At 44.7% G+C, this 27183-nt stretch overlaps 1 protein-coding gene across 1 annotated transcript in view; it reads right to left on the reverse strand.

Moving 5' to 3' along the window:
* Positions 1-264: 264 nt before the first annotated feature.
* The window catches only part of chsy1 (chondroitin sulfate synthase 1), a gene marked incomplete at its 5' end in the record, with an annotated part of 102967 nt that continues 76048 nt past the window's right edge, over positions 265-27183 (reverse strand). Inside the window, one exon of the mRNA XM_083662098.1 lies at positions 265-3414. Within this exon, the coding sequence (XP_083518224.1) occupies positions 1822-3414 (1593 nt within the window). The 3' untranslated portion in view covers positions 265-1821. The remainder of the gene's footprint in view (positions 3415-27183) is intronic.

Below are 27183 nucleotides of genomic sequence, written 5' to 3' on the forward strand. Positions count from 1 at the left end.
GAAACATCTCGCCTCATCGGCTCCTCTGAATTGAAAACGAGTGCGTCAGTCGTCTCTTTGAGAGCGAGCCTCTCCCTGCTAGGATGTTAGAGATTCAACTTTGTAGCACCTCTCCTTCCTGGCAGGAGGGGAAAGATAAAATACCACAAATGCATCACAATTTTGATAAAGATTTCCCCCATTTTATTTCTTTTTAAATATAAAACCTTTCCCAGTTGGACAGGGTAAGAACAGACATTTACAAAAAAAAAAAAAAAAGCCCAAGAAAATAAAAACACTGACGAGAGCAGAGTCATTCATCTGGTTACATTTACCCAATGGAGTGCTACAATGGCGTCGCCCATAGGAACCAGTAGGCAAGGAGCAGAGAATGCATGGGAACAATTCAGCCCTGCCCTTCTATCATCATGATAACCCATTATTAAAACTCAGTAAAACAGGACTGGACAATGGTGTTTTCACATCACAGTTCAATGGGACCAGCGCAGAGAGACCACAGCTCTTTTGACTGGGACCAGCCGCAACAGTTTTTATTATTTTAACATAAAACGATAAAAAGAGACAGCGATGCACGTCGTGACTTGACCCCGGCCCACCAGAGGCGCTGCTCCCACGCCAGCCCGCTAAAAATGAAACCTGCCTCATCAACAATTATATTTTATTATTCCCACAAATACCATCAGAAAGGTGTAGGATGTTCACGCTGTCCATTCTACAACCAGGTTCATGTTTGTGCCTGCACCACCTAGAAAACAACACGCATGCACACACACACACACACACACACACACACACACACGCGCACACACACACACACACGCACTCATACCTAAAGCAGACTGTGCAAAACTCTTTGGTGATAATGAGTTTAAGAAAAATAAAACGGAGAAAGAAAGAAAAAATGCTATCCCACAACTGAGATGGTTATACAATCTTTCCAATATACATATTCCAACAGTCCGAGAGCAGAAAATGGAGCCTGCAAATTCAATAAATTAGACAGCGGAAGATGAATTGCAGATACTAAAATCCAGCAGTTGTTGGGTTCACAGAAATTAATCATAAATGAAAAATACAAAATCCAGGAGAAACAATAACAGTGTTATTTTGTATTAAACGAAAACCATCAAAGCAAACGAACAAACAAACAAAAAAAGAAAGACGTTGCAAATCAAAGAAATCAAATGAAAATAAATGGCCCTCGGTCATACTTAAGATAAGTTGTGATTTAAGTCAACTTTTTTCATTCATGAAATGTTGTTTTATAATCACTCTTGTAAACATTCACAATCAAGAGTTGAGTTCCGTTTAGAGCACTGCTGGTCAGAGAATACGTCAACACGAGTCAGTTTTGCGCACACCAACACAAATGTAATACTTAAGGACCATGTAAGTGTACTTCACTGAGGTACACTATTAATAACCCCTAGTTTCCCCCATTCCCCATAGTCTTGACAGGTAACACGTATATTGGTCTTTATTACTGTACTGGTAGCAGACTTCAGGAGCCTCCAGGCCCCTATTGGAATCAGGCTCATCGGGAAGAATATTCGTCAATATTCTTTTCATTATTCATCGAAAGAAAGTACTTCTACACTAGAGTCAAGTCTGTTTCAGTTCACGGTTCATCTCGGTGGTTTTTTGTACATTTTCTTTAAAAAAAAGAAGAAGACACATTTCTCAAAATATAATCCAAGAAGTGAAAGTCTTTGATTTCAGTAAAAAATAAATTAGGTAGTGAGAAAACACCACTTGAGCGGACAGTAGAGCGAGGCCAGTTGCGGTTTGGGTTTCCGGTCCTTTTTTGGCCCGGCTTTGGTCTCACGCTGTCCTAACCGAGCCGTTATTGCTGGCCAGCCTCCTGAAGCCGTGCTCGTTCTTCTCCAGCCACAGCTCGGCCAGCTGCTGCGTGGAGCCGTGCGACGAGGCTTTGGAGCCCAGGCACATCTTGTACTGCTTGGCCTCCAGGTTGGGGTCGCAGATGACCGGGTGGTGGACGTGCACGATCCCCGTGTCCGTGCTCCTGAACAGCCTAATCCCCGACTGGACAAATTTATTAAAGAGGTCCACGTCCTCCAGTCCCCACCCTTGTATGGAGGTGTCGAAGCCGCCCGCTCGGATCAGGTCCCCCCGGTAGACGCAGACGATGCCGAAGCCGTAGTGCCGCCACAGGCCCGTCTTGGCGGTGAAGACGTAGTGGTTGTCGCTGGGCACCTTGCCGGCGTACACCACCTTCGGGTCGTACTGGCTGAAGATGATGGGGAAGTAGGTCTGCTCGCCCGGCGCCGTGTTGCCCCGACACCGCTTGAGGAAGTCGGCGGTGAAGAGCAGGTCCACGTCGCAGTAGAAGAGCAGCGAGTCGTTGGAGAAGTGGGCCGAGCCCACCTCCAGCGCCAGGGCCCGGGAGAAGGAGCCGGCCACGGGCTTGATCTCCATCTCGGCCCGCGGGTACTTCATGTGGTACTCCCGCATCAGCTCCACCTGCTTGACCCGCTCCGTGTTGTTGTCGGTGCTGAAGAGCAGGATCAGCAGCTTGACGTTCTGGTTGGGGACCAGGCAGACGCGCTCGAAGTTGGACATGAAGCGCACGAAGATGTCGTAGCGTCCCGACAGAGGCACCAGCATGTTGACCTTCTTGTCTTTGGGCTCCCTCTGGTCCTGGCTGCTGGTGGCCAGCTTGAAGGGCACCAGCATCTTGAGGGAGTTGGAGAGGAAGGAGAGCGAGTCGGACTCCTTGTTGATGCGGCTGGCCAGGGCGCCGGCGTCCATCTCCTCCTCCTCTCTGAACTGGATCTGGCTGAAGGTCTGCTGCAGGTAGGCGTGCCTCCTCACGGGCACCGTCATGGTCTTTCCTTTGTGCTTCTTGTAGAGCAGCAGCAGGTCCAGCACGTACTCGGCGCCGTACAGCGGGTTGACCCGGCGGTAGCCGTACTGGATCTCTTTGAAGTCGATGACGCGCCCCCGCGTCTTGGCGTTGGCGTTGATCATCTCCATCACCTGCATGATGATGTCGTCCAGGGCCTGCCGCTGGGAGGAGTCCATGCCGCGGCGGGGCGGCTGGCCGTCGGACGAGGAGAACAGGTACTTGCCCGTCAGGAACTCCCACTCCAGCACCTCCTCCCTCTGCCGCGGGTGGAAGCGCATGAAGGACGGCGGCATGCCCAGCTGGAGGTCCTCTCGGCTGGGCTCGGCCGCCCCGTGGCGACCCATCTGGACGATCTCGCGGTGCAGCTGCACGGTGCGGTGGCGCAGCTCGGCGATCTTGCGGCTGAGGATGTAGCTGTGCAGGCGGTACTGGTACGGGGGGTTCTTGTTGGGGTGGAGGGTGATGGCACGGTGGATCTTGCTGTTGCGGAGGTCTCGGATGTAGCCCTTCTTGTTGGGCTCGTAGTTCTCGTAGAACAGCTGCTGCATCTGCGGAGACAGAGAGAGGGAGGACTGCTGTTAGTACACCACACATGTTATTATTCCTTCACAACTTGAATGGAGGCGAACTTTTCCATATCGGTTTGTCCTGACGCTAGTGACACACCCACTCAAACTCCCCAAGCATTTTGTCCCGCCTCTCTAGGGGCCTGTTGGCCAATCAAATTCCTCCCAGCTCACGCTCTCTACACTCAGAAATACGTCACAATAAGGAAGTTAAATACTCTGGAATGCCATTTCAGCTCGACTTTAAACCATCTCTCAACACATGCCAACATACTGAGCATAACCTGGCTTGAGTGTGGATGTATTTACATGCGAGTCAACAGAAACACTGTTTAACCTACATTCTGATGATGCAAAGTAACAGATTATAAGGGTCTAAGCAGCAGCACTCCAACTCCACACTCCAAAAAGTGACCCAGTAACTTGCTTCACTGACTTGAGTGAGTGAGTGAGAGTGTTTACAGCAGCCCTGACGAAAGCTTTACAAACCTAATGTTCCCCAAATCACAGGCTGGCCTGCGTGTGTAAACAGTTCGACAGCTGCTTAGGCCCCCATTGCCAGCAACTCAACCGTGGTCAAGAAGGCAGGGTCTGTGTTGTCGGAGCATCACACAAGCCAGAGGTTTCATTTACCAAACGACGGACGGTCGCCCCCCCCCAAGAAAGCCCGGGTTTGAGCGGGCGGCTCTGGTATGCGGTCACGAGCCCCCCGATCCCCCCCGGGGAGAGAGAGAGGCCGTACACAGAAGCAGGACAGGACAGGCCTGAGACCTGTGCAAAGCGCCCATATAGCCCAACCTGAGTATGATCACAGGAAGTTCTTGAGTTAACTCTTTGCTTTTCCATGCTTCCGAGCCTGCGTTCCTCTGCACCTTGAGAGCGGGCGCGCGGCCAAGCTAAACAAGCTGCAGCCTTGTCGTCAATGGGAGGTTTGAGCCAGGCGAGGGGTCAGGGGTCAGCCGCCCCGTTACATCTGAAACCAGAGCATCGCATGTGCCACAGCGTGCGGTTGTATTCTACAAGGAGGAGGAGGAGGAGGAGAGTTTCCTATATTTGGAGGAGGAGAGTTTAGGCTTTAATCATATTCCTTTCATGTACCAGGAAAAGGAAAACCCTAAAGGGACATTTAGGCGATTTTCAACCAGCTTTTGTATCATTACAACGTCAGTCGTATGTCCAATAACTGTCACCCGTTTTGCTGCTGTTCATTTAGTTTGACAGCTATTGAGTTTATTTGAGTCAAGTTGTGTGGACCAGTGATGTCATTTGTGCATGAATGACATGGTCATTGACAACTTGACTCAAAACCATCTCTCAATAAATGTCAAACTAAATTAATGCCTAAAAAATAAATAAAAATAAATCAATACAGTTTTCTCGGATATACTACTGATATTGTAATGATGATATGAAGCTGGTTGAAAATTGGCTGAGTGTTCCTTTAAAGCCTTACAAAAATGTCAGTAACTTACTTCCCCAAGGTTTATTTAGAACCATATGATTTCCGCAAAATGGAAAAAATGGACGGAATCATGGAATTTGGTAATGAAAATGGAATAAACTGTCAAAGATGGAATATTGCACAATTTGCCATAATTTGGCAGAAATTGATAAAATCTAAATAAGTAGAAGATCTTATGATTGTAGTAACCTAAATTATTTCATAATTGTAAAATAGGCCTAGAGAAATCATTCAGTTTTGGATTGGGGTGTTTTGAGAGGGGGCGTCGGCCTTGTGTGGGACCCTTACTGTACCTCACAACTTAGTTTTCACCTTGAGAAACATGTCGAAGAGGCTGTCTGAGAGAGTCAAGTCATCAAAAAAAGAAAAAATATCGCTCCTCCTAACCCATAAATTAAAATTAAAATGGAAAAAACAGAATTCGGGGAAAAATTAAATAAAATGTGGAAAAAAACTTAAACGGATTTCATATGGCTCTAGTTGTTTCCAGCCGTCCGAGCCTAGTTGAGTTGAGAGAGAGAGTGAGGAGGAGAGTGTGGAGGAAAGCAGCACCGTCCGGTTCGGACAGTACCCAGCTGGGGAACACCAGTGGTCATCAGCTGACAGCCAATTGCTCAGGATGTTTATGTCTTTCTCTCCTGTGGCTTCATCACCATTAACACATCTAATTACCCTGACCTTTTACTTTCTGCAACTTATTACCACGATTTCTTCACAGTCGTTAACCACAACACAACACTGCTGCTGCTCTCTAACGCAACTCTGCTGCTCTCTAATCAACTGGACGGGCTCACTGACAAAAGAGATGCAAAGATAAATCTGTTGTTAAGTTATGGCCAGGAGGAGCTGAAGACATTCCCAACAGAGCTGTTATGTGGATCGCTCGGGGGGAGGCTCTGATATTAAGCTGCTCAGTCACAAAGCAATGGACTCCCTCCTACACAAGCATTGCAGCCACTTTTCATAGACTCCTGCATGGACATTACAAAGTGCTTCAATGCCACGATTGCATCGGATCTTCACTGGAGGAGACCCACTTTGTCGGTGTGTGCTATAAATCAGCTGTCTCCATCTTATCTCTCTCTCTCTCCACTGCCCAGCCTCAACCTCAGTCAATGCAAACACAATTATCAAAGCACGAGGCAAGGCAAAGCGTATTATCAAGTGGCCCAACAACACGCTCAATTACATAGGAGGACAAAGATATCGTAAGTGAAGGGAGAGAGAGAGACGCCAAATCAAATAAGCCATGAACACGCGGCTCGGAGCCCTGGGCGAGAAGGGAATGGGGGATAGTGTGGTGGTGATTACGTTAGTGAAGTGATAGCATTAGCCATTAGCCAGCGGTGCTTCAGGGCTTAAATAAACACGCTGGTAACAGAGGCGAGAAGTTCACAAATGCCCGAACATTGAAGACACCGTCTCTCTCATGTGGATGAAATAACACCGAGCAGTGACGCAGTTGACTGTTGAACAGATATGACGGAGGACGTGTTGCCTGTGTGATCGCACCCTAAAGGGTGAGAAGAGAGTGTGGCTGACTTCCTAAGAATGGCACAGTCCATCAAGACACATGGGGGGGGGGGGGTGGAGGGACTAAGTACTGTATAGCAGGTTAAGATTACGGGCCTTATTAATGATGCACCCCTATTTGAAGTCAAGCCAAGCCAAGTCAATGTTGTTTATATAGCAGAGAATCATAGCATAAGTTATCGCGTCAAAGCCCCCAGGATAGCCTGCTGGGTTACAGCCTGAGCCGCGGCATTCCTGTTATTCACCTTTGTGCAAAGCTATCTCATCTGTTTGATACAAGCTAAATCTCTGCTGGGCCCAATTGCACAAAGCACCTTAGGTTAAGATTTCCCTTTAGAGTCAGAGTTAACGGTGTCCATAAAATAGAACCGGCTGCACAAAACACCCTTAAATCTTCTCCACAAGGTTGAACATTTGAAGGAAAACATAAGCACAAGATTTAAGGGTGTTTTGTGCAGCCGATTCTATTTTATGGACACCTTAACTCTGACTCTACAGGAAATATATATATATATATATATATATATATATATATATATATGGGTCCCAGATAACCAATAACTTCCCAAGAGAATTTGTCCTCAAAAAACCGGAGCCTCTCCATACGTGTAACCGAGATCATGTCCGTCAGCCACAGCTGAAAAGAAGGTGGAGAGGGAGACTTCCACTCCCTCAGAATGAGTCTCTTGGCGACAGTCGTTCCCCTGCGTCAGAGACTGTTGTATAGCCGTAGGGAGGAGCAGAGAGGATTCTGAGCAGCCGAACATGGTGAGTTCCGCCTCCGGCTGAAGGGTTGTTCTATAGGCCTTAGAGTACCAGTCAAATATGTTGGCCCAAAAACCAGATAATGAAGCACAAAACCAAAAAGCATGGGACAGGGACAATGTACCCTCTAACACCTGACACCTATTATATCACATAGTGCTCTACAGGACATCTTAACCAAAGGTGCTTTGTGCAACTGGGCCCTGGACTTTCCACTGTGCATTTCTGTGTGTCTGTTTCTCTCTTCCTATCTGCAGTGCAGAGAGAAACACACCAAATGACTCTGTGTGTGTGTGTGTGTGTGTGTGTGTGTGTGTGTGTGTGTGTGTGTTTCTGCGCTGAATGAGTGAGCGCGGGCAGTGAGCTCTGCAGAGCACAGGTGTAACATTAAATTATGGTCCGGTGACACTAACGGTTCCCGCTGCTGAGTGCACGTGCTAGTTAGCCATCTATCAGCACAAGGGCCTGTCTGTGTGTGTGTGTGTGTGTGTGTGTGTGAGTGTGAGTGTGAGTGTGAGTGTGAGTGTGAGTGTGAGTGTGAGAGAGAGAGAGAGAGAGAGAGAGAGAGAGAGAGAGAGAGAGAGAGAGAGAGAGAGAGAGAGAGAGAGAGTGTGTGTGTGTGTGTGAGAGAGGGAGAGAGAGTGTGTGTGTGTGTGGGTGTGTGCTTGCATGTACTAAGGAACATTATGAATGCTGCAGCGAGGGGAGTACAGTAGCTGCAGGGAATATATATACCGTATATATATATATATATATATATAATATGGCAATTTTGAAAATTTACAAGTACAAAAGTACATTTTGGAAATGTTTTGGACAGTTCTGCCCTGCTGCTGCAGAGCCTTATTTCACTGCTGACTGTGCAGTATTGATGTTGTTAAGACTAGAGTGTTGTGTTTGTTGCTGCAAAGGAAGTGAACTAATGATAATAAATCATGTATGTGTACCCCCAAACATCAAATCCAATAACATAATATTATATATGGCGATATTTGGGGCGGGACGATATCATGAATTGCGATATTTAAATCTGGATATCAGCCAAGCATAGCGAGTGGTGGCACATTGTGGCTTCTTCAGCTTGTGCTGCTGTGTTTAATCCGCGGGACAATAGACAGCGCCTGTCCCCGAGGGGGCCATGCAAATCTAATTGGAGACGCCATTGTGCTGCTGTAATTGTCTCTTTTGTAATGGGAGGGTAGTCTGTCCAAACTGATTTCTCTCTGCCTATGGGAAAGGCCTCTCACACCTATGGCAGCTCCATAATAGGCTGAGAATTGATGTGTTGCGACGGTCACGGGAGGCGGTCGCACCAACAGCTGCATTGTGGGTATGAGATGACTTCATCAATATTAGCCGTCTAGCTTGTGCAGCGAGAGGGTTTAAACCAATAGCATTCAGATGTGCAGGACTGTACAGTCCAGCGTACAGAACTGGTTGAGGGAGGCACTGCAGCTGAAGTCATTTAATAATCATATACAGAGACGATACAGGCCCAATTCAATTTGACTCCTCCCAGGAACCTTCAACACAGATATTGGATTCTGAACTCTTTCATAAATCTTTCATGTGAAAGTTGATGAGCTGAACAGCAGCTTCTATTTGATCTCGGATCTTCTGGGAGAACCTTGTTATTCCAGAGGAGACCACTGCAGTTTGTGAGAGACATAAAGATAACAAAATATATCTACATGTATATCTTCTTAGGGTTTGGATGAGGATAGGAAGCCTTGCCTTGTCTTCATGTAACCAGGTTAAATTCCTTGTGTGATAGCACCAAAATCTATAGTACACAAATTTGACAATGTGCATTCATTGTGGATTTTGGTTTAAAATATATATATATTTCAGCTGCAGTCTAATATCAAATAAATGACATTCATCAGGAAGGCCGTTTTCTCTTTTGTATGTTATATACTTTGTAAAGGATTTGTACAACTACTACAACACGACAATGTTTTCCCGACAGGACGGCCACTCCGGGGCTCCGTAACACCGCATGGCTAAAGATATAAACAAAGCAGAAGGATCAGGTGACGGATCAGGTGACTTCCCAAAACCCAATGCCCATAACACGCAAATACGGGAATAATGACATTTCAGCTGAGTTAGCAGATGAAGTAAGAGGAGAGGTTGTGGCCTGGATTCATTTGATAAAGCATCCACACACATCTGAAGGGCAGTTCCACCAGGGCCAGCCCAGGTCAGCCCAGGCCAGTTCAGACTCAGGCCAGGTCAGCCCAGGCCAAACCAAACCAGGCCAGCCCAGGCCAGGCCAGGCCAGGCCAGACTCAGGCCAGGCCAGGCCAAACCAGGCCAGGTCAGATTCAGGCCAGGCCAAACCAGGCCAGGTCAGATTCAGGCCAGGCCAAACCAGGCCAGGTCAGATTCAGGCCAGGCCAGGCAAGATATGAGAAGAGACCAAGAGTCTCACTGCTGCCAAACAAAGAGACTAGAGCAGCAGATTAGGTCTGGGAAATATATCAATATTAATATTATAATATGGTGATGTGGCATAAGTGTTGTCTTTTCCTGGTTTTAAAGGCTGCGTTACAGTCAAGTGATGTCACTTTCTGAACTAACAGACTGTTCTAGCTGTTCTTATTTGTCTTTCTTTACCCACTTAGTCATTATATCCACATTACTGATGATTATTATTGATCAAAAATCTGATTGTGTAAATATTTTTGTGAAAAGCACTAACAGTCGGGGAGGGAAACCCTATCGTTGTGTTTTCTTTTAATCACAGTCTTTGTTTAAATAAGAGTTCGTGTGACAGCTCACATGTGGCTTTGACTTATGACTGAACATTTAGCCCACTTTGTAGGAAATACCCAGATATGAGCGGCGATACCCGATGTTATCGCCATTCAACCTAAAAATCCAGAAATATGATTTCTGGGCCATATCGCCCCAGCCCTCGAGCAGAATAGGTTCATTCTGGTTCCTATTCACCTTATGTTCAGACCTTACAGTGGGCCAAATTCTTTCCGGGTCCTTTTAACACTTCCGGCGGTCACGGCGCAAAATAAGAGAGTTGTTTTTGGAGCGGACAGTGAAGGGGGCAAAATAAAGAACGTAGCCTACTACTTTGAGCTCGGTACACAGCAAGCAAGCGAGTATCCACTGTTTGCCAGGTCAGATAACGTTATCGTCGACAATGACGAGCACTTTCTTGTAAAACATACCTGGACTCCAACAAAGAAAGCTTCAGATAGTTTTCTCTCCTCCGAGTTGCGCTCGAGCCACTAACGTCAATAAGACCCGCAGACGTTAACGTAATTCCCTGGAATGCGAGACTTAACGAGCCAGTTACATGGCGTTGCATTCTTAGACATTGCTGTTTGCTTTTATTTGGTATGTTACATACAATTCGCTAAATTATTAGTTAATTCAGAGTTAGATGATATTGGAGCAGCCAGCCATTTTATTTTATTTTATTTTTTAGCCGGAAGTTTTGATACGGCCACACAACCGGGTCAAATGGGCGTGGCTACATAAGGTGAATAGCATCTAATGTACATAAAGACGACACTTTATCCAGTCTATTTTAACTTTCTGTCTAATCTCCTGGTATGGGAACCTGACCGTGCAAAATAAAAATCGTCTAGCGAATATTGTCAAATTAGCCAGCAAAGTAATTTGGCATGCAGCAGCTCTCTTTAGCAGACATCTATAACAATCAAGTCTTGCGCAAGGCAATCTCTGACCACCTCTTACAAGAGTTCTGTCTTCTCCCCTCTGGGCGGAGATTTAGGCTCCCCAGGGCTAAAAACAATCAGTACAAACTGTCATTTGGCCCCTGTGCAATAAACACACTTAATTTGCAATTTAAACCCTAAACTGCACGGAACGGCAGCACTTTACTTTATCCTACTATTATTATCAGTATTATGCCTATCACCCCATGATCTGACTCTCTGATAGGCTACTTTTTTTAAACTTTTTTAACCTTTTATTTTTTTATTCTTTTAATGAACAGATTATTTTTCCTTGATTGGTTGTAGCTGTTGCAATGTCACACGTCTTCTTATATGTTGTGTGTGTATTTTGCCTTCTACTGCAAACCGATTTTCCCCTCGAGGGAAGAATAAAAGATATAAAAGAATAAAGAACTGAACTGAACTGAATACTCAATATTCTTGGTTTCATTATTTGAATATTTGCCCAGATAGCGAGTCCAGAGAATCGCGGGGGTTTAATTGCAGGCTGTGTAAGCCGTACTGTATTATTACCCACAGGGATGCCTACGCATGCACTGACATGTTACTGTCAGTCCTCCTCTGCCACAAAACCACGGCCGATCTGATAAGCAATTTGACTGATCTGTGTCACAGTCACTTTAGCTTTATTGGTACGGTCTGAAAAGCAGGAAAAAAATGCAAAACCGCAGTTACATAATCAGCCACATGTAAACATACACTTATGATGATGACATTCAGACTTCAATCACAGACAGTCTCTTTCACAAGTCATTTCCTTCACTCCAAACTTGTGTTTCCAGTTGAAGCCGCTGCTGTCAGGGTGGATGATTCAACACACTGCCACATACCAGCCTGTTCAAATCCCCGGGACCCGGCCCAGATGATCTGGGCAGGGAAAGTGAATGAGTAACATTATCCTCTACTACACTATAGAGAGGCAAAGTGACCGCCTACTTCCTGCTTCAGCGCTGTACCAGAGATTCTCATCCGCCATTTATTTTCCCATAGACAATTTAGTAAAATGCTTATAAAAATAGTTATACTTGTTCAAACCAAACGGTTCAGATATATTTAGAAACAGGAGAGACCGCATGACATTTCACTCGGACCAAAACGTAAAAGAATTGCGGATTTAAAGAAAATATTTTTTCGATGTAGTTTTTTTTAAAGTTTTGGTCCGAGTGAAATGTTCTATCGTCTCTCCCCATTCTAAATATAGCTGAACCGTTTGGTTTGACCAAGTACAACTATTTTTTATAAGCATTTTATGGAATGTCTATGGGAAAATAAATGGTGGATAAAGATCTCTGGTACAGTGCTGAAGCAGGAAGTAGGCGGTCACTTTGCCTCTCTATACCCCAGTGGAGCTGGATAACAGTAGAAGCCTGTGGCTGTGCTGGGCAGCTCCTAGGTGTGTACAGACGGGTTCAACTCAACAACATAAACATTCTAAAGTTCCCTCAGCGTACTTCCTGTTGCGAGTAACTGAACTGACATAAGCTAGGCTAAGTTCCACACTGACTGTTCACTAGTAGCAACACAATTCCATGAAAGCCGTCTATAGTGAATGATAGAGGAGCTCCAAATGTAAGGTACAAGTTATCTAAATACGTCTGTCTGTGTATATACGGTACACAGGTTATCTAAATATGAAGTATGTCTGTGTCATAACTATATGTAACTAAAATGGAAATGTATATGACTATATTAATAACTAGTGATTGTCCAAATAAAGGCTAATGTGATGTCAATTTTCTCTATCAGTGAACAATCAGTGATAGAGAATTAGGAACTGGGTATCGCCACCGATTTCCCGATTCGATGTGATTTCGATACACAAGGTCCCGATTTGAGTAGATTTCCGATTTGATGTTTCAGTTGCAATACAAATTTTGCGTGGATATGAAATTGATGATGAGATTCTCAAAGACCTAACACTGTAAATTGTACAAAGAAACCCTCTAACCTGGTGCATTATTAAAAATATTAATGTTTAGATGTTTATGAAATCTCATTGCACTAAGAACCAAACCACGCATTAAAGCTTCAAGCATCCACAGGAAAAGACATCATATTAGATCGATATTGGGATCAGTTCCTTCAAATGAATACCGATTCGATATCGATATCTTTTTTAACCCAGCCCTATATAGAGAACGGAGAAACCCTGCTAGACAGTAGAGGTCATGTCTAAAATATTCAATAATTAAATGAGCTCCCATTATAGTGTTTCTGCTTAGTCGTGTTATTTCATTCCTAAATAAGAATAAGGATGTGATTAATCTTCCAGGCTGTACCAAGCCTAGCTTAACGATGCTGTGCATCGGCATGTGAACACATTGACCTTGATAAGCATCTTATCACTCAGCGTCTCCAGGCCCGGGTGACAGGCAGCATGCTGAGAGCAGGAATGTGAAGCAGTCTCTTTGCTTAGCGTCTCCAGGCCCGGGTGACAGGCAGCATGTTGAGAGCAGGAATGTGAAGCGGTCTCTTTGCTTAGTGTCTCCAGGCCCGGGTGACAGGCAGCATGTTGAGAGCAGGAATGTGAAGCGGTCTCTTTGCTTAGTGTCTCCAGGCCCGGGTGACAGGCAGCATGCTGAGAGCAGGAATGTGAAGCGGTCTCTTTGCTTAGCGTCTCCAGGCCCGGGTGACAGGCAGCATGCTGAGAGCAGGAATGTGAAGCGGTCTCTTTGCTTTAGTGTCTCCAGGCCCGGGTGACAGGCAGCATGTTGAGAGCAGGAATGTGAAGCGGTCTCTTTGCTTAGCGTCTCCAGGCCCGGGTGACAGGCAGCATGTTGAGAGCAGGAATGTGAAGCGGTCTCTTTGCTTAGCGTCTCCAGGCCCGGGTGACAGGCAGCATGCTGAGAGCAGGAATGTGAAGCGGTCTCTTTGCTTAGCGTCTCCAGGCCCGGGTGACAGGCAGCATGTTGAGAGCAGGAATGTGAAGCGGTCTCTTTGCTTTAGTGTCTCCAGGCCCGGGTGACAGGCAGCATGTTGAGAGCAGGAATGTGAAGCGGTCTCTTTGCTTAGCGTCTCCAGGCCCGGGTGACAGGCAGCATGTTGAGAGCAGGAATGTGAAGCGGTCTCTTTGCTTAGCGTCTCCAGGCCCAGGTGACAGGCAGCATGCTGAGAGCAGGAATGTGAAGCGGTCTCTTTGCTTTAGTGTCTCCAGGCCCGGGTGACAGGCAGCATGTTGAGAGCAGGAATGTGAAGCGGTCTCTTTGCTTAGCGTCTCCAGGCCCGGGTGACAGGCAGCATGCTGAGAGCAGGAATGTGAAGCAGTCTCTTTGCTTAGTGTCTCCAGGCCCGGGTGACAGGCAGCATGTTGAGAGCAGGAATGTGAAGCCGTCTCTTTGCTTTAGTGTCTCCAGGCCCGGGTGACAGGCAGCATGTTGAGAGCAGGAATGTGAAGCGGTCTCTTTGCTTTAGCGTCTCCAGGCCCGGGTGACAGGCAGCATGTTGAGAGCAGGAATGTGAAGCGGTCTCTTTGCTTAACGTCTCCAGGCCCGGGTGACAGGCAGCATGCTGAGAGCAGGAATGTGAAGCGGTCTCTTTGCTTTAGTGTCTCCAGGCCCGGGTGACAGGCAGCATGCTGAGAGCAGGAATGTGAAGCGGTCTCTTTGCTTAACGTCTCCAGGCCCGGGTGACAGGCAGCATGCTGAGAGCAGGAATGTGAAGCGGTCTCTTTGCTTAGCGTCTCCAGGCCCGGGTGACAGGCAGCAGAAAAGAGTCTTTGTTCCCTGCAGCCGCTCCCTCTGTCCAGATGTCTTCGTCAGCTCAGGCTCTCAGGAAGCATGTTTACTATGTTGGCCCACCAGAGTCTCATCTGTCCCACCATACTTTGATTTGATAATGTTGCTCTCAAAGTGCACCAGATTGATGCATTTAACTTTTAAAATGTGCATGTTCTTCGTGGGGATCATGGCATTGGTCCCGCCAGGAGGGCCCACGGTCCAGCCACCACCAGTCTCACTCAATCCTGTGGGAAACACTGGTGCTCGTCATTGAGAAATTCCACTTCTTAGGAGAAACGCGCCCTCGAATACTCTCACACTGATAACATTTTGTGATATCAAACAATGTGATGTCACCTTTGTGAGGTTCAATGCATTCCAGGGGCTGTGATGAAGTGATGTCATTGCTTTTTTGGTGAACCCACTTGACCTCGATCTGCTTCTCCTACTTCTGTTAGTGATTTTTCCTACATTTTCCAGATTCCAGAACACCTTCCAAGAAGAAGCCCTAGAGCAGCTGACCCTAGATGACCTTGTCGCTTTCATTCAAAGGTGGGCAGAAGGCCAAAGCCAATAGCTGTTTTTTTAACTGTTTTGTAGGGTGGATTTTTCCTGTAATTAATTTAAATAATTAATCTGAACTAGGGCTGCAACTAACGATTATTTTCATAATCGATTAATCTGTCGATTATTTTCTCGATTCATCGATTAGTTGTTTGGTCTATAAAATGTCAGAAAATGGTAGCAAATAACTGTTTCCCAAAGCCCAAAATGACGCTCTCACAAGTCTTGTTTTGTCCACAACTCAAAGATAATATCAGTTTACTGTCATACAGGAGTAAAGAAACCAGAAAATATTCACATTTAAGAAGCTGGAATCAGAGAATTTCTTTCTCTCAAAATTGTACTCAAAACGATTAATCGTTGCAGCTCTAATCTGAACCACAGTCATTTCTCATTGTAGTGATTTTGCCAGAGTGAAGCCAGCAGCACACAGGAGCGTGGTGGAGCAGACAGCGTGTCCCCTGTCATCATCTGACAGCTTTCTTCTCCCCAGTCACACTTGAGGGAGGTAGAATGCACAGGCCTGGTGACCGCAGCCTGACCATTACAGTCAGTGTCACTGTGGTCTTCCCTGTCTGCTCGGCTACAGCTGCCGACGCCGTTATGAAGCCAGGAGAAGACAGAGACAGAGAGATGGCAGTCCTCGCTTCACGCCACGTGAACAGTGCAGTGTCCCATAAACGCAAACTCACAAATCATCTCAAATGATTATAAAATGCAAGTCGGGGCGAGATGATGATGATGTGGTCGAAAAGTGGCTTATGAGGAAGACATTTAGTTTACTGATGCCAGCTTAAAGGATTTCTCCAGTAGGTAATGAAGTCTTTAAAATGCAAATGGTTATCTCTCGCTACCATTTGGGACTGCCAGTGTGGCAAAATTGCCTAGTGCAGTTGTAATATTTAGGGAAGATTAAAACGTTAATAGTCTCCCATCTGCAAGCTCAACTCTCTCTCAGCTGAACCAGGTTTATCTTCAGTCTAATCTCTCAGCTGAACTAGGTTTATCTTCAGTCTAGTCTCTCAGCTGAACCAGGTTTATCTTCAGTCTAGTCTCTCAGCTGAACCAGGTTTATCTTCAGTCTAGTCTCTCAGCTGAACCAGGTTTATCTTCAGTCTAGTCTCTCAGCTGAACCAGGTTTATCTTCAGTCTAGTCTCTCAGCTGAACCAGGTTTATCTTCAGTCTAGTCTCATCTACAAGCTGAACCAGGTTTATCTTCAGTCTAGTCTCTCAGCTGAACCAGGTTTATCTTCAGTCTAGTCTCTCAGCTGAACCAGGTTTATCTTCAGTCTAGTCTCATCTACAAGCTGAACCAGGTTTATCTTCAGTCTAGTCTCTCATCTACAAGCTGAACCAGGTTTATCTTCAGTCTAGTCTCATCTACAAGCTGAACCAGGTTTATCTTCAGTCTAGTCTCTCATCTACAAGCTGAACCAGGTTTATCTTCAGTCTAGTATCTCATCTACAAGCTGAACCAGGTTTATCTTCAGTCTAGTCTCTCATCTACAAGCTGAACCAGGTTGATCTTCAGTCTAGTCTCATCTACAATCTGAACCAGGTTTATCTTCAGTCTAGTCTCATCTACAAGCTGAACCAGGTTTATCTTCAGTCTAGTCTCATCTACAAGCTGAACCAGGTTTATCTTCAGTCTAGTCTCATCTACAATCTGAACCAGGTTTATCTTCAGTCTAGTCTCATCTACAAGCTGAACCAGGTTTATCTTCAGTCTAGTCTCATCTACAAGCTGAACCAGGTTTATATTCAGTCTAGTCTCATCTACAAGCTGAACCAGGTTTATCTTCAGTCTAGTCTCATCTACAATCTGAACCAGGTTTATCTTCAGTCTAGTCTCATCTACAAGCTGAACCAGGTTTATCTTCAGTCTAGTCTCATCTACAAGCTGAACCAGGTTTATCTTCAGTCTAGTCTCTCATCTACAAGCTGAACCAGGTTGATCTTCAGTCTAGTCTCTCATCTACAAGCTGAACCAGGTTTATCTTCAGTCTAGTCTCTCATCTACAAGCTGAACCAGGTTTATCTTCAGTCTAGTCTCTCATCTACAAGCTGAACCAGGTTGATCTTCAGTCTAGTCTCTCATCTACAAGCTGAACCAGGTTGATCTTCAGTCTAGTCTCTCATCTACAAGCTGAAACAGGTTTATCTTCAGTCCAGTCTCTCATCTACAAGCTGAACCAGGTTGATCTTCAGTCTAGTCTCATCTACAAGCTGAACCAGGTTTATATTCAGTCTAGTCTCATCTACAAGCTGAACCAGGTTTATCTTCAGTCTAGTCTCATCTACAAGCTGAACCAGGTTTATATTCAGTCTAGTCTCATCTACAAGCTGAACCAGGTTTATCTTCAGTCTAGTCTCATCTACAATCTGAACCAGGTTTATCTTCAGTCTAGTCTCATCTACAAGCTGAACCAGGTTTATCTTCAGTCTAGTCTCATCTACAAGCTGAACCAGGTTTATCTTCAGTCTAGTCTCATCTACAATCTGAACCAGGTTTATCTTCAGTCTAGTCTCATCTACAAGATGAACCAGGTTTATCTTCAGTCTAGTCTCATCTACAAGCTGAACCAGGTTTATATTCAGTCTAGTCTCATCTACAAGCTGAACCAGGTTTATCTTCAGTCTAGTCTCATCTACAATCTGAACCAGGTTTATCTTCAGTCTAGTCTCATCTACAAGCTGAACCAGGTTTATCTTCAGTCTAGTCTCATCTACAAGCTGAACCAGGTTTATCTTCAGTCTAGTCTCTCATCTACAAGCTGAACCAGGTTGATCTTCAGTCTAGTCTCTCATCTACAAGCTGAACCAGGTTTATCTTCAGTCTAGTCTCTCATCTACAAGCTGAACCAGGTTTATCTTCAGTCTAGTCTCTCATCTACAAGCTGAACCAGGTTGATCTTCAGTCTAGTCTCTCATCTACAAGCTGAACCAGGTTGATCTTCAGTCTAGTCTCTCATCTACAAGCTGAAACAGGTTTATCTTCAGTCCAGTCTCTCATCTACAAGCTGAACCAGGTTTATCTTCAGTCTAGTCTCTCATCTACAAGCTGAACCAGGTTTATCTTCAGTCTAGTCTCTCATCTACAAGCTGAACCAGGTTGATCTTCAGTCTAGTCCCCATCTACAAGCTGAACCTGGTTGATCTTCTCTAGCCCTTACAGATCATTACACTGTGGCTGCTACAGTATGTGCCAAACACATTGCCACACCATATGGATTTTCCATCTGGGAAAAAAGTATTTTCTTTCGAGGGTCTTGTTATTGATTTGCTGGTATTAAAGCTATTTTGAACAGAGGAGACTTGTGGTGTGGGATTTGATGGAGAGGCAAGACAATAACAACAACCCCCTTATCTTTGTCAAGGCCTTCTATCTAGAGAATTAAGGGAAATACAATGGAATGGTTATCTGGAGAGATAAGCCGTTTTGGGAGAGTGATTCCTGGCTTAACTCAGACTGCCTCCATCTCCAAAACAGGCCTAAACCAACCTCTCCTCATATCAACCCCCCCCCAAATACAACCTCCTCTTCTGGGTGGGTAGGCAGGATATCACTGGGTGACTGTGGGGTGGCTGATATCATATCCAAACACATGGGAGTGGTTTAAGTAAGCATCCAGTGTTTAATGGAGCGAGAATAAACCTATAAGGAGGCGGAGCCTATCTCTGTAGTCCCACTTAAGGCTGAGGTAACAGTCCTCCTTAGAATGAATAAGCTCATCTACGGAGTACGGAAGTATAGGATGCCAAATGCAGTCTCGTCTTTCATGCTTCTGGGGTACAGTATGAAAACGATAACTCGGTATGAAAAGAACCTTTGTCCCAATCTAATTATCTCTGAAAACGTCTTGACTTTATTCTTTAATAAAGTAAGAACTAGTCCTAGGAGCAGAGTGCTGAAAGCAGTCCTCTAGAGTCTAAAAAGCCTCGTGTTGAATTTCTACCTTTGGCACAGAAGCAACAGACAAAGCTCTGCTAACTAACTGCCCAAGAAGAGACAGCAAAAATCGAAAGCGCTGAAAAAAGCCATTTGGAAAATTCAGGACGACCAAAAAAAAAAAAAAGCACTGGTGGAAATTCCTTGTGTATTGTAGTCAGTGTAGTAACTGCATCTACTGATTGTACAGACTGAGCGCGGAAGACAGCCAGAAGCACCTGGCAGAGGCTCAGGACACTGTCTCACAACAGTAGCGTCCAGCCAGCTCGCTGCAGCCCCCAGAATGCAACTCAATGTCTCCTTCTTGCACATTGGGCCCTTTTCAGCTCCAAACAGGATCTCACAAATGAACAGGGGAGCAATATATCTCACAGAAAAAAAACAGAATAAGTCAGACCTGGCAACACTCACCATGGTGTAATGATGCAAATCTCTCATGAGGCTCACATGTTCCATCCTCCGAGGTTGGTTTATGGTATGGCAGCTATGCACCAAATACAAAGACACTGGCAATGAGTGTAGACTGCAGAGCAATGCTGATTTAACGTGATTAAAATTACTCTGATGAAGACAGTGACTGTGCCTCCACACACTCCTAGCCATGCAATAAGTAAGTCAGTGCAGTTGCGTGAGCAGGAAAACTCAGATGATGTATATGGACGTTCACAAGCTTGTCAGATTTCCACACTTTTTTTTAGGGATGATCCACATTTTTTCCACATTTCCAAATTTTTTCACTTCTGATCCGATTCCGATACCTGAATTTGGATATCTGCCGATACCAATATTTTTCTTGAATATACAGTATAGGCAAAGATTTTTTTTTAATACCTTGCAAAAAGCAGACAAAATTAAGAAAATATACAAGGCAAAGACGGATACTATTATACATGGGCAAATTACGGCCAGCGCCCCCTGTGCGGCCCGCACTGGAATTGCAAAAAAAAAAAAAAATCCGGATCCGATCCGATCCGTGAATTAGTGCCAATATTGGCACCTGATACCAATATTTAGGGATGCACCGATATGAAAATTTTGGCCGATGCCAATAACTGATATTAACATTGCTGTTATGGCCGATAACCGATATTTACCGATGTCGATATGATCTGTATAAAACCACATTTTTATGATCATCACATTTTGTACATACTGAAAAACACGTAACACTGAATTTGAAAAAGTTATGCATTTCTTTATTTGCAAAGCCTTTGGGAAAGCCCATAAATCATAGATTTACTGCATTATTTCATATCAATGTGAAGAATTTGGCTGATATTGATAACCGATATTAACATTGCAACATCTGACCGATACCGATATGACCGATATGTTAAAAAATTACTAACATCGGCCGATACCGATATGATTGCCGATATATTGTGCATCCCTACCGATATTGGATCGGATCGGCCTCATCCCTACTTTTTTTGTTTACATGAAGAATACTTTGGTTGCTCGCAGTGTGTACAAGCTTATACTGCTTTTTGGAAGATCAACCCATCATTATGGCTACTTCAGAAATCTAAGTATAACCCTAAATAAAACTAGATACTGTCAAATGAAACTTTTTTTTTCTGATTTCTGATTTCTCCCCAATTGTACTTGGCCAATTCCCCCTGCTGCCCCGGTCGCTACCCCCTCTGCCAATCTGGGGACCAGGTCCACCGAAGTTCAAACATACGTACAGAAAGTGTCTAGCTCACACACAAAAGGCTATTACCTCATCAAAATATAGAGAGACCAAAGAGAGAGAGAGAGGATACTACAACACCACCAAGAAGATCCCACACAAAGGGAAAGCAGAAGTACTGCAGACACTTGCTTCACTTCGTCTGAGTCAAAGTCATGAGATCAGTGATTATTCTTTCTGGTTCTTATCAGCAGCAGCTGACTGTGGGGGAGCCGTGTAGATACTGCAGCGTATAGCAGTATCAAGGCTGCAACTTTCACTGTTCTCCTGAGAGTTTGAAGTGAAATGAAGCAGCTGATATGATACATCATATGTTGTCAATATTCAATATTGGGAAACTTTTTTTTTTAATAGCATAGTACAGTGGCTATAGAAAAATGAGACCATCACTGCGTAAACTGGTTAATTCTATTTGGAAACAAACCAAGTGGCGGGTCATTGATGACAGTGATGTTGAAAAAAAAAAACGCTAACAAAAAGCGACTCAAGGTGGCCAAACTAAGTCATTAAGTTTGAAAATTCTGTCTGGTAGTAACTTTAACAGCAGGCCGACACTGACCTCATGTAACCCGGGTTCGACCCACAGACGGGGGGGGGGGAAACAACACAACAGAGAGAGATTAAGCTCTTTGGCATCGCTCCAAGGAGGAAGTGAGTGCACACAACAAGGCCCATGTCAGTCCAGACAGACTCGACTGTAGACCAACGAGCAGTGTCTCAGAATAACACTGGATGCTATTCAAGGCAGTAGGCGACGACGACGCGCATCCAGAGATCGGCCGCTGCACAGTTGCCACAGTAGTGCTGCTGGGCTAAAGTCGGGAGCTGTGGTCAATTCCTAGAATGTGGTGTTGTTGTTGAGCCTGGGTAGATGAATTAAAATGAACTCTGGTATAGCAGCAGTCCATTTATTTCAAAAGGCCATGGCACGGAAACAGCACAGCCAAAAGCTGCGTTGTAATCAGTCAAAGATAAGTGGGGAGAGGAGATGTGTCGAGAATTAATGCTTCTGTTGCAGCAGCTGTTGGTCTTCAACCTTGGGCTGAAAAATGTTGAAGACCCCCCTGATATACAGACTGTTATGGTGAAGACCCCCGGCTGCTATACAGACTGTTACAAATGGTTGCTGCCTGCTGATGCTCGAATTGAACTCGCCTGATGGGGAAGGTCAAGTCCATATATCATGGTACTATGCAGAGGCAGAAACTGTTTCACTGTTTCTCATTCATAAAAGGTTGAATGTACTGTGTACATAACTAATGTACTAATGTAATAGAGAGCCAAAGTGGAACGTCACTTCCTGTTTCAGCACTGTACCAGAGATTTTCATCCGCCATTTATTTTCCCATAGACATTTCGTAAAATGCTTATAAAAATAGTTTTACTTGTTCAAACCAAACGGTTCAGATGTATTTAGAAACAGGAGAGATCGCGTAACATTTCACTCTGACCAAAACGTCAAAAAATGCGGGTTTAAAAGAAAATATTTCTTCAATGTTGTTTTTTTATTTTGGTCCGAGTGAAATGTTCTATGGTCTCTCTCGATTCTAAATATAGCTGAACCGTTTGGTTTGACCAAGTAAAACTATTTTTATAAGCATTTTACGAAATGTCTATGGGAAAATAAATTGCGGAAGAAAATCTCTGGTACAGTGCTGAAGCAGGAAGTGACGTTCCACTTTGGCTCTCTCTATAAGATGAAGAATGTACAGTACAGTGGTAGAACACACATCTGAAGGCTAGGCATAATAATCCCCACAGTGACTTGTGCTCATGCTGTGCTCGCTCGAGGCTGCCTTCACTCTCTGATCAACACGCGCTTTTTCCAAACAAGTTCAAGAATCAAACGAGCGCTCGAAAGGCAAAGCACACTTTCATCTTGTATCAAATCAAATAAAACAGGGCTTAAAATAGCCACTTAGAGAGAGAAAAGCCCATAAAGACGAGTGAAGTGAGTGAAGGCGGGGTCACCGGTTTTTACAGCATTCTGCTGTGCTTGTGTGCCCTCTGCCATGGCAGCGGATCAGCCATGCAGAGGCCAGACCTCCTTCCCTGGACAAACACTTATCTGGACGTCGTCTGGGGGAAAAAGCCGGCGCAGGAAAAACCCAAAGGCTAAAGTGCTGTGGTGGGAAAGTGAAGGGATGCATGTCAGGCCTTTCAACCAGCCTGTCTGTAGTTCAAAGGCGGTGTGGCGTTAGTTCAGTGGCCGTGTGTCTTTAGTTCAGAGGCGGTGTGGCGTTAGTTCAAAGGCGGTGTGTGGCGATGAGGATTTTTGCCTTCCCGATACCGATAATTGAACTAGTGTATTGGCCGATACCGAGTACCGATCCGATACCAGTAGGGCTGCAGCTGAGCTAATGATTATTTTTGATATCAATTAATCTCTCGATTATTTTCTTTGGTCTATGAAATGTCAAAAATGTCGATCACTTTTTCTCCAAAGCCCAAGATGACATCATCAAATAATGTCTCGTTTTGTCCTGACCAAGTCCACACAACCCAAAGATAATCAGTTTATCGTCATAAAACCAGAAAATATTCACATTTAAGAAGCTGGAAAGGGATAATTTTTGTCTTTTCTTTTCTTAAAAATGTGTCTAAACGAGTAATTGATTATAAAAATAGTTAATTGTCTATCGATTGACTAATTGACTAATCATTGTGGGTCTAGATAATGCAGGTGGAAATGTATTACCTGTATAGACAGTTTTCACAGAATTGTCAGTCCTGACTAGCAGCCCTGTCAGTTCTAAGTAGCAAACACTGAAACAGGAAGTGAGCTGGGGCTCAATTTAGAATGTGTTTTTTTGGTCAAGCTAAAACCGTCTATATTATTGTTATTTTTAGCAGCTCTTCTGTGTACTACTAAGCCTGTAAGGAAGCGATTGCTTGCTATCATTGTTGCATGGCCTGGCTCAAGTTTGACTTTGACTTCCGGGAAAACAGACGTTTTATCCGTGGGTGAAACGACTTTTTTCGGGGCTAATAAATGATATGGTATCGGATCGGTGCTTAATATACTTGCATATTACTCACCGATACCCGGTCCAGCATTTGAGGCAGTATCGGTGGCATTTCCGATAGTGGTATCGGTATCGGAAGGAAGAAGTCGAGTTTGAGAGGATTGAGACCTACTGTATGCAGCAGAGACACAACTGCTGTATTGTGTTGGCAGGGGAAGGTGATGTGCATGTCAGGCAGGGTGAGCTGGCCAAGGCTGCAGGCTGGCAGCACAACAGACAGATGCTGCCTCCCTCCTCTCCTCTCCTCCTCTTCCCTCTCCTCTTCCTCTCCCCTCCTCCCCTCCTCTCTCTCCTCCTCTCTCCCCTCCTCTCCTCTTCCCCTCCTCTCCTCTCTCTTCCTCTCCCCTCCTCTTCTCTCTCCTCTCCCCTCCTCCTCAACTGTCCTCTTCCCTCTGTCTATCCTTCACTCTCCCTCTAAAAATAGCAGGCCAGACAGAGGAGTGAGGCCAGGCTGGTCCTGTTCACAGAGCTGCCAGCAGCAAACACTGAGGCTGTACAGCTCACCAGGCGCACGACGACGGCCATATTGTTGACTACTGTTCATAATAGAGCTTTTAGACGCCCTGCAGCAGCAGTGGCTCCAAAACTGGGGGTACGTGGTGGAGGTACTACAGAGGGTACTTGAGAGAAAGGGGGAACATGAAAACATCTAAGAATAAATCATGAAAATAAATGAAACGTTACAATGAATCTTCTCAGGAGGCACTAGATGCAACTCTTTCACTGCATTTTTTATTTTGTCATGTTATATTCTTCAGTTCAAAATGTGGGTTCTTCATTCATTCATTGCATCATTATGCTATAGTCTTCTCGTGCAGTTTTCTCAGCATAATGTAGTCGGGTAAAGGGGTCCTCCTGAAGCCAAAAAGGTTTGAGAACCACTGTTCCATCTTGGGTCCTGAATTCAAAACACAAGTTATTTAGTACCTATTTAAGTCTGTGGGAGGACTGTTCAAACCATGCCCTCTTTCAACTCTTAACTACACTTTCATACTTTGTACTACAAACTCCATTTGAACTTGAAACAAGTTAACACTTGTTTAAGTTTGATACTCTCCACCTTTATAATTGGAGTCTATGGTGCCGGCTTTAGAGTGTGTGATGTTGTCCTTTGAATGCAGGACCCAAGATGACAAGATGAACCCACGTGACATCCTGCTGCCTGCAAGGCATCTATAGGGGTGTGTGTGTGTATCTGTTCCAAGACCAGTTCCATACGCATCTTCTCGATAGAATCGACAATTCAATGTGATATAAGATAAGATATCATTTAAGCAATCAACAATTCAACACGATTCAGTATAGGGTCAACATTTTACTATACTTTACCATCGGTTGCAAGTGCAAGACGGAATCCTTATGTATAAAGTAATCCAGGTGTGTGTGTGTGTGTGTGTGTGTGTGTGTGTGAGAAAGATACAAAGTAAAATACTCTCCTTCACAGTTGGATGACAATGATATTTTAGAATCTCATTTTTCCATAAGACAAAATGAAAAACTATCAACTGTAGATAATCCTTTGAACAGAAAGAATGCAACAGCTCCAGTAATGGATTTTAACTGTGCAGAAGCGTTGCTTTCTCAGCACTATACAAGCCGTTAGAATCAATGCAGTTGTCTCTGAGACAATGAGCCCTGCACGTCGATTGGAATCAGTGAATCGTTATATTAGGAGCCTCGGAGATAATAAAAGGAGGAAACTAACTGCGCTAACTTCCAGCACCATGCAGTCTTTTTGTGGCTGCTACGCTGGTGCAATAATATCCACATCACCAGGAGGGAACTCAATGTGGTTATTATTAATAAATGATATCATCTTAAGAAAATGAATAAATCTCTCCTCTGACTGAGATGATCAGAAATGCACCACTAAATATAACAGACAAGAAGATTCTCTCATTTTCAGGCAGTGCCGTCTGTGACTCATCTCAACAAGGCCAAATTCCTCTGCTAGATGACATTTCAAGGTGGTCACTGTGCTTTCCAGCGGCCCGTGCCGTGCCAAACCTGCCACAGAGAGATAGACCCTTATTTACCCAGGCAACATTTCTACACGTTTTGTAGCCCATAATACTCCTTCAACCCAAAATGAAAGTGCATCTTGCATCATCTTATTTCTAGATGCTGGGGTAGGACGTAATGTTGAGAAGATTCACTCAAAACTTTTGAGTGTCGCTGTGTCACTTGCCAGACTACCTCCGTTTCGCATTGTACTGTGCAGGAGAGAGTCTGGCTCCTCTTACTCTCACTCTGGTCTAGCGGGGGGAAGGGGGGGGGGGGGGGGGATGCTCCGCTATCTTAACCATCCACCAAGCTTTATTGCACAATCCAAATCTTCGTCAAAATCTGCCATTTTCAGCGTGTAGGCCGCTAGCTTGCTAGCTAGCGTTGTTGTCGTTTCACAGCGGCGGAGGCATTTGAGCGACACGCGGGGAGCGGAAAGGGATTTCCCTTCTGGCTCCGACTGAAATGGTCAGAGCCAATGGCAGAGCTGCTTCCAGTGAGTCAGACTAGCCATTAAGTAACTAGTAGAAATGCTTTCCAAGAAGCCAAAGTAATGGGAGATTCATTCATTTTGTGTGTTTCTGTATAATGTTTCGGTGTTAAACAGCTTAATACATTACGACATGGAAAATTACCTAGAAAGGTGAAATGCACATTTCACAACAGGACTAAGCTCTTCCCATCATGAGTGGCCTTCGGCATTCCTTCAGCAGATATAAATGAGCTGCCAAACACTCCAGGCTTGACCAAACACTTTGTGTGCGTAGACCTCTTCACCTCACAAGGTGCTGCAGCAGAGGAGGAGAAGGCTAAAGTCAACAGTGTCACAATGGGTCAGTCAAGAGGGGAGGGGCCTCCTATAGTGTGATCTAGTGCAGAGGGTTTCAAAGTGGGGGAGGCCCCAGCGGAGCAGCTCCAAACAGTTTCAGGGGAGGCTCAGTGAATGGAAGTTAAAAATATTACATTAGCTATTACATTAGCTATCAAAATGAGATCACATAGAATAGCCTGAATGTGTGTGATTTAGTTAATACAGTAGTTTCTGGAAAATTTAAATTTTTCCCACTTTCCCAGCATCAGAAACCAATACTGTAAATGCCTTCAGACAGACCTTTTTTAATAAACCTGTATTTGGTGTCGTCTGAAGTATGTCAAACAGCAATAATAGGCTATCTTGGCTAAACTGTTGAGTGTGGGATCAAATAGTCTCTCCCCAGACTCAAATATTACGTTGAATCGCTGCGCTCCTCCGCATACTACATAAGTGAGTCTGTGCCAGTTCACAGCCACTGCTGGTTTTGAAGGCGGGTTGAAAT

The sequence above is a fragment of the Poromitra crassiceps genome, assembly GCF_964638095.1.
Source record: "Poromitra crassiceps genome assembly, chromosome: 28".
Lineage (NCBI taxonomy): Eukaryota > Metazoa > Chordata > Actinopteri > Beryciformes > Melamphaidae > Poromitra > Poromitra crassiceps.